The sequence below is a fragment of the Hemiscyllium ocellatum genome, chromosome 9 (genome assembly GCF_020745735.1).
Source record: "Hemiscyllium ocellatum isolate sHemOce1 chromosome 9, sHemOce1.pat.X.cur, whole genome shotgun sequence".
Taxonomy (NCBI): domain Eukaryota; kingdom Metazoa; phylum Chordata; class Chondrichthyes; order Orectolobiformes; family Hemiscylliidae; genus Hemiscyllium; species Hemiscyllium ocellatum.
Genome location: NC_083409.1, coordinates 59,717,047 through 59,729,390, shown reverse-complemented (window position 1 = coordinate 59,729,390; position 12,344 = coordinate 59,717,047). Strand labels below are relative to the sequence as shown.

Here is a 12,344-nt window from a genome sequence, read left to right as displayed (position 1 = left end):
CCTCAGTACAGCTGTAACACTATCCCTTATTAACAACGCCACTCCCCCTCTTCTCTTGCCTCCCTTTCTGTCCTTCCCGTAGCATTTGTATCCTGGAACATTAAGCTGCCAGTCCTGTATATACCTGAGCCAAGTTTCTATAATGCTATAATATCCCAGTCCCATGTTCCTACCATGCCGTGCGTTCATCTACCTTCCGTGTTAGGCCTCTTACATTTAAGTAAATGCAGTTTAATTGTTAAAAGATTTCTTCCTGTGCTGGACAAGTCCTTATAGTCGTATGACATCAGCATGGTGATACATTTAAACGAGGTTAATACTCATTCTTTTGATTCAAATTCTAATTTGATGACTGTTAAAATAATTTGCCACAGACTAGGTTGTTGGCTTCTGTGCTGCTTTGTACATTTGCTTTTTTGCCTTTTTTGTGCTGGGAATAATATTGTTAATTCTGGTGTACTGGTTCATTAAGGATATGCCACGCAATTATACAATTTGGCTTTCTGCTTATCAAAACATGCATTTTATATTTTTATAATTTTCATGGGGCTTTTGAATGAAATTGCTTTTTATTACTGTTCACTGAGGGATGTCTTGCTTGAAATATTTTTAGAAATCAACAAAGTACATTGCATTTGCTAATTTGGTCAGGGATGGTATTTTTAAAATGCAGTTTAAGCTCATTAAAAGCTGTCCCTTGAAGCAGTTTACAACGAACTCTTAGCTGTTTACTTGCAAAAGGATTTTGTGTAAATTTAATTATGGAGCATTAAGACTTTTTTGTGTGGTACATTGTTTCCGAGTTTGCATTCAGCTTTAACAAATTCTAAAATCACATCAAACCTGCTTAGTAAAAATATATGGATAAAACAGTGTTAACTAAAATTCTTGTTTCTGTAGGCCCACAAGTCTTTCAAAGGATTTTAAATGTGAAAGTGAATCCAAGATTTTTTAGAGAAACAGCAGACTTACACTTTTGGTACTCCATGCAACCAAATGCATTGGAGAATTTCCTGAGAATATTGTGTGTGTGTGTGTGTGTGTGTGTGTGTGTGTTGTTTAAGTGAGCAAATGTCAATATTTGTGTTTGTTTGGTGATTCATGAAATTAATGCATTCAGGTTTAAAATGCAGATGGAATTTCTTTTCTATTAGGTCTCTGATGAATCTGTTTTGGAACATCACTTCCGCAAACCAGCAAATGATATAACCTCCCAGCTGGAAATCAATTTTGGTGATTTGGGTCGCCCTGGCCGTGGCGGCAGAGGGGGCCGAGGTGGCCGTGGACGTGGTGGTGGCAGGAGCGTCCGTGGAATGAGGACTGACAAGGTATTGACAGAACCTCTGTGTAATATTACATGCGAATATTACTTTGCAAAGCCATGTTGTTAAACTGTGCCGCTTTACAAGAATACAAATGCTGCACATGGATAATGACTTGGTCTGATTTTCTACTTAATTGTAGAGATTCGAAGAAACTCTGCTTGTTTCTGGTACTTCTGTTGTTTTCACTTCAGATAACAAAACAACTGGTTGTGATACCATTTAATGTGTTAGACTGGGGAAAGAAAAAATATTCTTCAACTTTTTTCCTGTTGATTAATGTCAGTGACACTTGTTACAATGTACGCAGATGGGAACCTGCTAATACTGGGGAGGCAGTGGTTACTTCAGTGACTTCTTTGTTTAAATCATCCCTATACGTACACGGTGAATATTGGTTTGTTGGATCAATGCCATCAAGTTCCAGGTATCTGAAATATGACTTGAGTGTAAGTCAGCACTTGGGGAGAGGAGGAAAGAAGTCACTAGCCACCAGATAATTTCAGATTTATTCAAACTAATTGGGTAGAACCTGGAATACTAGTAGTCTTGACTGCCACAGAAGATTTGTCAAGAGGGTGCGAGTTTAATTTCATGTACAATGCATAAGTATTTAAAGGAGTCTGAAACAGAAAATCTGACTCTGACACTGCTGTCATGTCGTCTTAATGTTGTTGGATGCAAAAGTTGCCATTCTGTTATTTTAAGAAAAGCATGTGATTTCTCCCAAGATCCTGACCCATGACTGACTGTCATCTTGTTGCAATTAGCACTTTACTGTTTGAAAATTGACTGCGAACCTTCACTACAACAGCAATTGTATTTCAAAAATTATTAATTGCCTTTGAGGCACTTTGATATCTCTGTATTATGCCTTTTTCCAGTTCTGTATGTTTCACAGCAGTTTGTAGCCAATGAAATTTTGAAACTGAGTTTCCTTGTGATTGTGAAAGGTTCTGCAAGTGGAAATTATTTGAGTACGTATAATCAGTTGAGGTAGGAGAATGTGGTTGTTCAGAAAATCTTTGTCCATGAGCAGTGTTTACCTTTTTATACCCTTTTTGCTCTGTATCCTTTTTGGTTGATTGAGCTTGTTCTTTTTGGCAAGAGTGTAACTATTGTGTAGTATTTAGGCAGTATTCTCCTCAATTGTGTATGTTGCACCTTCAGGACTTTTGAAAATCAAGTCAAGTATAAATGTCTATTTCAAAGATTCAGTTTTTTGATCAGTAACAATTTTAAGTATGTTCTGCACACATTAACAAGGAACATGTTCATTTAAACTTGTATTGCAATTGTTACTGGGAAGGTTAGAGTTTTTAGAATAATGAAGGGTATAGATAGTTGTCTTTTCCCTAGGATGGGGGAATTTCGAGACTAGGGGGACAGATTTTAAGGTGAGAGGAGAAGCATTTTTATAAAAGACATAGGCACTTTTTTTTTAAATTCGGAGAGTGGCGTGCATGTGGAATGAAATTCCTGAGGAAATTGTGGATGTGGATATAATTACAATGTTTGAAAGACATTTTGAGAGGCAGATGAATCAAAAAAGTTGAGGGATATGAGCCAGGAGCAGGCAGATGGGACTCGTCTAGTTTGGAACTATGTTTGGCATGGATTGGTTAGACTGAAGTGTCTGCTTCTGTGCTGTATGACTCTGGCTCTATGACTATACTGTGACAGCAAAAAATGAGGAGAAAGTTGAGAGCTGCAGATCCTGGAGATTAGAGTTGAGTGTGGTGCTGGAAAAGCACAGTAGGTCAGGCAGCATCAGAGATCCGGAGAATTGATGTTTTGGGCTTAATCCCTTCTCGACAGCAAATAATGAGTTTGACCACATTGTTCACAGATGGTCGATCTACAGATCTTGCTCAAAATTAAATTTAACAATTATTTGTTGAAAATGATTTGCATCCCATTTCCATTGCATTCTGTTTCTGTCAAATCTGTTCCAGTGATGCTAGATTTTATAAGGGGGCCTCTGAAATCTCCTCCATCTTCCTCAACCAAAGATTCCCCATTACTATGGTTGACAGGGCCCTCAGCAGTGTCTGCACCATCTTCTGTACTCATCCCTCCTCCTGATCCTCACCCAAAGGATCATTAGCATGCATTCATGCCCTTTCTGGATGTAATCCACTCCCCTCCCTTGTTAGGTTCTGAAGGGACCATCCCTCCTGATACCTTGGTCTTAGTCATAGAGTCTGTTTCAATGCTGTACATCTCTTCGGTCCAACCCATCCATGCTGACCAGATATCCTAACCCAATCTAATCCCACCTACCAGCACCCAGCCCATATCTCTCCAAACCCTTCCTATTCATATACCCATCCAGATGCCTCTTTCTTGTTGCAATTGTACCAGCCTCCACCACATTCTCTGACAGCTCATTCCATACATGTACCACCCTCTGCGTGAAAAAGTTGCCCCTTAGGTCTCTTTTATATCTTTCCCCTCTCACTCTAAACCTATGCCCTCTAGTTCGGGACTCCCCCACCCCAGGGAAAAGACTGTGTCTACTTATCCTATCCATGCCCCTCATGATTTTATAAACCTCCTATAAGGTCACCCCACAGCCCCTGAAGCACCAGGGAAAACAGCCCCAGCCTGTTCAACCTCTTCCTACAGCTCAAATCCACCAACCCTGGCAACAGCTTTGGAAGTCTTTTCGGAACCCTTTCAAGTTTCACAACATCTTTCCGATAGGAAGGAGACCAGAATTGCACGCAACATTCCAACAGTGGCCTAATCAGTGTCCTGTACAGCTGCAACATGACCTCCCAACTCCTGTACTCAGTACTCTAACCAATAAAGCGTACCAAACGCCACCTTCACTATCCTATCTATCTGCTACTGCCCTTTCAAGGAGCTATGAGCCTGCACTCCAAGGTCTCTTTGTTCAGCAACATTCCCTGCTTAGATTTGCTTTTTCAAAATGCAACACCTTGCATTTATCTGAATTAAACTCCATCTGCCCCTTCTCAGCCCATTGGTCCATCTGGTCCAGATCCTGTTGTAATCTGAGGTAACCCTCTTCGCTGTCTATTACACCTCCAATTTTGGTGTCATCTGCAAATTTACTAACTGTACCTCATGCTCACATCCAAATCACTTATGAAAAATGTGTTGCTGGAAAAGCACAGCAGATCAGGCAGCATCCAAGGAGCAGGAGAATCAACGTTTCGGACATAAGCCCTTCAGGAAGCCCTGAAGAAGGGCTTATGCCCAAAACGTCGATTCTCCTGCTGCTTGGATGCTGCCTGACCTGCACTTTTCCAGCAACACATTTTTCAGCTCTGATCTGCAGTCCTCACTTTCTCCAAATCATTTATGTAAATGAAAAAGTAGAGGACCCAATCTAGTCCCACCTGCCAGCACCCGGCCCATATCCCTCCGAATCCTTCCTGCTCATATACCCATTCAAAGGGGGATCCTTGTGGCACTCCAATGTTCACAGGCCTCCAGCCTGAAAAGCAGCACCCTCTGTCTTCTACCTTTTGAACCAGTTCTGCATCAAAATGGCGGATTCTCCCTGTATTCCATGAGATCTAACCTTGCTAATCAGTCTCCCATGAGGAACCTTACTGAAATCCATATAGATCACATCTACTGCTCTGTCCTCATCAATCTTCTTTATTACTTCTTCAAAAAAAACTCAATAAAACTTGTGAGACAAGATTTTCCATGCACACAGTCGTGTTGACTATCCCTAATCAATCCTTGCCTTTCCAAATAAATGTACATCCTGTCCCTCAGGATTCCCTTCAACAACTTGCCCACCACTGTGGTCAGGCTCACCGGTCTACAGTTCCCTGGCTTCTCTTTACTGCCCTTCTTAAACAGTGGCACCACGTTTGCCAACCTCCAGTCTTCCGGCACCTCCCCTGTGACTATCGTTGATACAAATATCTCAGCAAGAGGCCCAGCAATCACTTCTCTCGCTTCCCACAGAGTTCTCTGGTACACCTGATCAGGTTCTGGGGATTTATCCACCTTTAACCATTTCAAGGCACCCAGCACTTCCTCCTCTGTAATCTGGACATTTTGCAAGATGTCACCATCTATTTCCCTACAGTCTATATCTTATATATCCTTTTCCACAGTAAATACTGATGCAAAATATTCATTTGGTATTTCCTCCATTTTCTGGGGCTCCACACAAAGGCCGCCTTGCTGATCTTTGAGGGGCCTTATTCTCTCCCTAATTACCCTTTTGTCCTTAATATATCTGTAAAAACCCTTTGGATTTTCCTTATGTCTACTCCCAAAAACTTCCCAGCATCTCCCTGTGAAATCTCAGAAGGTGGAATACCTGCTCATTTACATCCTCCCTCCACTATCCAAGGCCCCATTTCATTAGTTCTAGTCTGTATTTACTGCTCACTATGTGGTCTCCTTAACATTGGGAAGATGAAACGCAGACTGAGTGATTGCTTTACAGAACACCTCTGTCCTTTTTACAAGAATGACCCTGAGCTTCTGGCTAGCTCCCACTTTAACGCATTATGTTCTCTGGCCAACACTGTCATTTTTCTGCTTGAGGATCCTGCAACCTTCTAGATTCAATATTAAATTCGATACTTTTACTGCCTGTCATTTCCCCAACCCCACACATCGTCTTATGATCACATGGGCTGCTACCACAAGCAACCCCTTATCAGCTACTAATGGTCACCGTTAGCTATTGATTCTACCAGGCTGACCATTGTCCATCCCTTTGTATGCCCAACTGCTGCTCTGTCTCTCTGGATTGCATTGCTCCCTGTCATAAAATGCCCTCCTTAACATTCTCCTAGCCACAGTCAGTTCTGAAGAATGGCAATTGGGCTTGAAACATTAACTTTGCTGTCTCTTCACAGATGCTGCTAGGCATGCTGAGTTTCTCTAGAATTTTTTTTGAGATTTCGAGCATCTGAAGTTCTTTGTTTTTGTGTTGTTAAATGTAATTTTTAACATGCAAATTTTTTGAAAAAAAAATGCTTCTGGTCCAAGTATTGAAGTACACAGTATTTGATGGAAGAGTCTTTCCACAGAATTAACCTGTTAAGTTCTGGGCATGTGTGGTTGTGTTCAAGTAGCCTCCAACATCTGCTAAACCAGAATCAGTAAAGCCAAAATTGTCATTTTTCAAACAAAACGTGGAGGTCGGTGCACTGTTTGTCTGATTTAATAGCTTTAACTTAGAAAGAAACCTTTCTATGATTGTTATCACAACTACTGAACAACTAGGGAAGATATTTCTGAAAAATCGTCCAGTGAGAAAATATGGGTTGAAATTAGAAATGAAAACTGAATGATCACCTTGATGAGATTGTACTATAGACCGCTTAATAATCAGAGGGAAATTGAAGAACAAATATGTGGAGAGAGAGAGAGTCATAGAGTGTACAGCATGGAAAGAAACCCATCAGTCCAATTCATCCATGCTGACCAGATATCGCAATCTAGTCCCATTTGCTAGCCCTTGGTCCATATCCCTCTAAACCCTTCCTATTCACATACCCATCCAGATGCAGTTGTACCAGCCTTCACCACTTCCTGTGGCAGTTCATTCCATACACACAATCCTCTGCATGTAAAGTTCCCTGTTAAAGATATAAAGTTCCCTTTTATATCTTCCCCTCTTACCTTAAACTTATGTCTTCATGTTCTCAACTCCTTGAAAATACCTTGTTTGTTTACCCTATCCATGCCTCTTTTGATCTTATAAGCCTCTAAGATCACCCCTCAGCCTCTGACGTTCCAGGGAAAACAGTCCCTGTTTATTCAGCATCTCCCTATATCACAAACCCTCCAACCCTGGCAACATCTTTGTAAATCTTTTCTGAGCCCTTTCAAGTTTCACAACATCCTTCCAATAGGAAGGAAAGCAGAATTCCATGCAATGTTCCAAAAGTGGTCTAACCAATGTCCTGTACAGCCGCAATATGACCTCCCAACGCCTGTACTCAATACTCTGACCAATAAAGGAAAGCATACCAAACGCCGCCTTCACTATCTACCTGAGACTCCACTTTCAAGGAACTATGAACTGTACTCCAAGGTCTTTGTTCTTCAGCACTCCCCAGCACCTCCCCATTAAGAGTATAAGCACTGCTCTGATTTGCCTTTCCAAAATGCAGCACCTCAAATTTATCTAACTTAAACTCGTATCTGCCACCCCTCAACTCATTTGCCTATCTGATCAAAATTTCGTTTTAATCTGAGGTAACCTTCTTTGCTGTCCCCTTCACCTCCAATTTTGGTGTGATCTGCAAACTTACTAACTATAGCTCCTATGTTCACATTAAAATCATTTCTGTACATGTCAAAAAGTAGTGGACCCAGCAGTGATCCTTGTGGTGCTCCACTGGTCACAGGCCTCCAGTCTGAAAAAGCAACCCTCCCACCACCACCCTCTGTCTTCTACCTTCAAGCTAGTTCAGTATCCAACTGACTATTCCTCTCTGTCTTTTGTGAGATCTAACCTTGCTAACCAGTCTATCATGTGGAACCTTTTCAAATACCTTACTGAAGTCCATGTAGATCACATTCACTGCTGTGCCCTCGTCAATTTTCCGATACAGAACCACCTTGATTATCCAAACGAGACAGGAGGGAAGGCTATTGCTCAGGCAATGTTTTTATGGAACCATGAGGTCTTGTTTGGATAATCCAAAATTGGGCTAATTGATGTTCAGATAAGAGGTTATTTTGTATATGTAAGAATAATAATATTTGCTGATTTTAATTTTCTAGACATTAACTCAGGCTACCTTAGTGTTATGGATAAGACCATAAGACATAGGAGTGGGAGTAAGGCAGTTTTGGCCCATCAAGTCCACTCCACCATTCAATCATGGCTGATGGACAATTCAATGCCACTTACCCACACTCTCCCTATATCCCTTAATTCTTTGTGAAATGAAGAATTTATCAATCTCTGCCTTGAAACGTTTAACATCCCAACCTCCACTGTGCTCCAAGGCAATGAACTCCACAGGGTAAAAAATGAGGTCTGCAGATGCTGGAGATCACAGCTGAAAATGTGTTGCTGATTAAAGCACAGCAGGTCAGGCAGCATCCAAGGAATAGGAAATTCGACGTTTCGGGCATAAGCCCTTCATCAGGAATGAACTCCACAGGCCCATCACTCTCTGGCTGAAGAAGTGTCTCCTCATTTCCGTTTTTAAGTTGATCCCCTCTAATTCTAAGGCAGTGCCCCCATGTCCTAGTATCCTCACCTGACGGAAACAAATTCCCAGCGTCCACCCTTCCTAAGCCATGAATTATCTTCTAAGTTTTTATTAGATCACCCCACAACCTTCTAAACTCTAATGTATACAATCACGGGATCCTCAGCCGTTCATGGAATGTTAGGCCTACCATTCCAGAGATCATCCTTGTGCACCTCTGCTGGACACGCTTCAATGCCAATATGTCCTTCCTGAGGAATTAGGTCCAAAATTGGACACAGTATTCTAAATAGGGCCTGACCAGGTCTTTATAAAGTCTCAGCACAGTGCTGTTTTTATGTTCCAACCGTGTTAAGATAAATGGCAGTATTACATTTGCTTTCTTAACCACGGACTCAACCAACAAGTCAACCTTTTAGAGGATCCCGGACTAGCACTTCAAGATTCCTTTGTACTTTGGCTTTATGAATTTTCTCACCGCTTAGAAAATAGTCCGTTCCTGTATTCCTTTTTTTTTCCCCAAAGTGCAAGACCTTGCATTTGCTCGCGTTGAATTTCATCAGCAATTTCTTGGACCACTCTCCTGAACTGTCTAAATCTTTCTGCAGCTTCCCCTACCTCCTCAGAACTACCTGCCATTCCGCCTAACTTTGTATCTTTGGCAAACTTTGCCAGAATGCCCCCAGGCCCTTCATCCAGATCATTAATATATAAAGTGAACAGCTGCGGCCCCAACACTGACCCCTGCGGGACACCATTTGTCACTAGCTGCCATTCCAAAAAAGAACCTTTTATTCCAACTCTGCCTCCTGTCAGACAGTAGATCCTCAATCCATGCCAGTGGCTCACCTTGAACACCATGGGCCCTCACCTTACTCGGTAGCCTCCTGGGAGGCGTCTTATCAAAAGCCTTTTGGAAGTCTAGGTGGGTAACATCCACTGGCTTTCCTGGTCTAACCTACTTGTTAGCTCTTCAAAGAATTAAGTTAACAATATGAATGATGAAGAATTTGTGTTCAAGAAAATTTTCTTTATCAAAAGTAAATGTTCCTATTGGAGAAGGGGCAAAATGTGACGTTCTCTTGGGTAATAAGACAGGGCAGGTGACTGAAGTGACAGTAGGAGAACACTGTAGGGTTAGTGATCATAATTCTGTTTCTTTAAATAGTAATGGAAAAGGGTAAGCCTTACATAACAACTAATGTTTTTAATTTGACCAAGGCAAGTTTTAACATTGAGACAAGAATTTTCAAAAATTGATTGGAGTAGACTGTTTGCAGGTAATGGGATATCTAATAAGTGGGAGGCTTTCAAAAGTTTGATAATGAGGATGAAGAGTTATTCTTTTACTCAACATGAATGTAATAAGGGGGAGTGAAGATATTGGGTTTCTTGTCGAGAATAAAAAAGAATCCTATATTAAACATAAATAAATTGATTCAAATGAATCTCTTGAAAGTATAAATAATGTAGGGGCATCCTTGAGGGAGATCAGGGGGGCAAAGAGTATATGAGAAAGCCTTGGAATATAAAGTTAAGGATAATCCATAGAGATTCTACAAGTGTATTAAGAGGAAGAGTGCAACTAGAGAGCGAGAGAGAGAATGGGGCCCTTAAAGATCAACGATGTTGACTTTGTGCCGAGTGTCAGGAGATGGGCAAGAGATTAAATGAATATTGCATTCCGGTTTTTCAGTGGAGTAAAGTGGAGACTAGAGAACTCACAAGATAGTGGTTTTGAAAACCGTTCACATTACGGAAGAGGACGTGCTGGAGGCCTTATTATAAAGGTGAATAAATCTCTGGGGCCTGATGTAGTGTAACCCAAAACATTGTGGGAAGTTGGGGAGAAAAATTGCAGGGCCCCTTGCAGAAATATTTCTGCATCATCTGTAACTATGGATAAAATATCAGATGATTGGAGAGTGGCTAATGTTGTGCCTTTTGATTAAGAAGGGATGTAACAAGAAACAGCGATCTATAGACCTTTTGAGTCTGACTTTAGGTGTGGGTAACTTGTTGAAAGTGATTTGGAAAGATTGTGTTTATATGCATTTGGAGAGACAGGGATGCTTATGGATGACCAGCATGGTTTTATGCGAGAGGAATAATGTATCAGAAAATTGATATTGAGGGCAGAGTAGTACTGGACTTTAGCCTTTGACAAGGTTCTGCCTGGTCGACCAATAAGTTAATCTATGGGATTCAGTATCAACAGGAAACAGCGGAAGGTTTTTTGGATTGAAGGCCTGTGATCAGCAACGTTCCACAGGGATTGGAGCTCTGTCCGCGTCTGTCGTTTTATTTAAATGAGAATATGGAAAGCAAGTTTGTGAATGACACAAAGATAGGTGGTGGAGTGGACAGTCAAAAGGTTACCTAAAATTACACAGTCGAGATCATTTGGAACAATGAGCTAAAGTTCAGATGGATTTTAATTTGGGTAAATGTGTGGTATTGCACTTTGGTAAAACAAAGGGAACACTTCCAGTGCATAGAAAGGTCACCCCTCAACTTTCTATCAGTTCATAAAATCATGAGGCCTGTAGGTAAGGTGAATGGCAGTTATCTTTTTCCTTAGGGTGGAGAATTTCAAGACTAGGTGGCATAGTTTTAAGGTGAGAGGAGACAGATGTGAAGACATGGGGCAATTTTCTTGTGCAGTGGTTCATATTTTGCATTAGATTTGGGTAGAGTTAAAGTTTAAAAGGCATTTAGATAAGTCCATGAATAAGCAATGTTGTGAGGGATGTGGGCCAAGTGCAGGCAGATGGGATTATGGACTGTTTGGACCGAAGGATCTGTTTCTGTGCTGTATGACTGACTGCTTTGAGTGTTCATTTTTTTTTCGGAGCATCGTCACTTGTAATGTTGGAAACTTGATACCACTTTGCACACTGCAAACTTTCCCAGGTAACAATGTGCCAATGAACACATCATGAGTTTGATGTTAATTGACAAACTTAAACTGCTCTTCTGTTTTGGAGATGTCAGTCTTGAACTGGAGGGTACAAATTGGAAATTCTGACAACACCATGTTATAGTCCAATGGTTTATTTGGAAGCACTGGCTTTCCTTCAAGTTCTTAGCATGATTGCAGTGAAATGATCTATTTTGAATTACATGAGACTTGCTAAATAAAAGACTGGAAAGCTGGACGTCTGAGAGGATTTATATTGTTTTCAAATCAACTTCTGAATTTGCATTTTATAGTTTTGTATTGTTTTTAATTGAAATTTCTAACCAAATGTTCTTTTCATTTTGCAGTCAAGCATCTCTGTTCCAAATGTTGATGATCCAGAAGCTTTTCCAGCCCTGGCCTAAGTGGATGTTGTCAGCCTGGCCTGAAGTCCTCGGGGAGGGGGGCCCCTCAAAGAGGCTTGCATGCTTAAGGAACCTGTCTCAACTAATATATTAACAGAAAAAAAAGGAAAAAAAAACTGTCATCCATGCCATCCGTACCTACGAACTGTCCACTGGAATTGTTGAAATGGACTTCTCTTGCTACACAGAAGCAACAAATGTTGGTAGCTGGTTTTATATCCACAAAAAAAGTAAATGGTAGCAGAGGGAAAAAGCTGTTTTCATAATAAATTTTCAGAAATTATTCATTCTTCATGGATTGCTAGTTTTTTTGTAATCATGCTCGGAAAAAAATGCGTGGAGGAAATTAGTCGCTGCATTGACGTAAACCATCATATTGCTGAGCTGTGCTACTTTAGGAAGGGAAAAGAAACTACGTATCCTGAGGAAAATTTGGTTTGATTTGACACTGCAAAAAGAAGTGGGAAGAGAGGGGGTGGGAGAGGGAAGATGGTGGGAGAGGAGGGGGGGCAGAGAGGGGAGG

At 41.0% G+C, this 12,344-nt stretch overlaps 1 protein-coding gene across 2 annotated transcripts in view; it reads left to right on the top strand.

Moving 5' to 3' along the window:
* LOC132819066 (SERPINE1 mRNA-binding protein 1-like) overlaps positions 1 to 12,104 on the top strand; it is a 47,771-nt gene extending 35,667 nt beyond the window's left edge. For both annotated transcript variants that reach the window (XM_060830392.1, XM_060830390.1), the window contains exons 8-9: positions 1,155 to 1,328; positions 11,765 to 12,104. In XM_060830392.1, the coding sequence (XP_060686375.1) occupies positions 1,155 to 1,328; positions 11,765 to 11,821 (231 nt within the window). In that variant the 3' untranslated portion in view covers positions 11,822 to 12,104. The remainder of the gene's footprint in view (positions 1 to 1,154; positions 1,329 to 11,764) is intronic.
* The last annotated feature ends 240 nt before the right edge of the window (positions 12,105 to 12,344 follow it).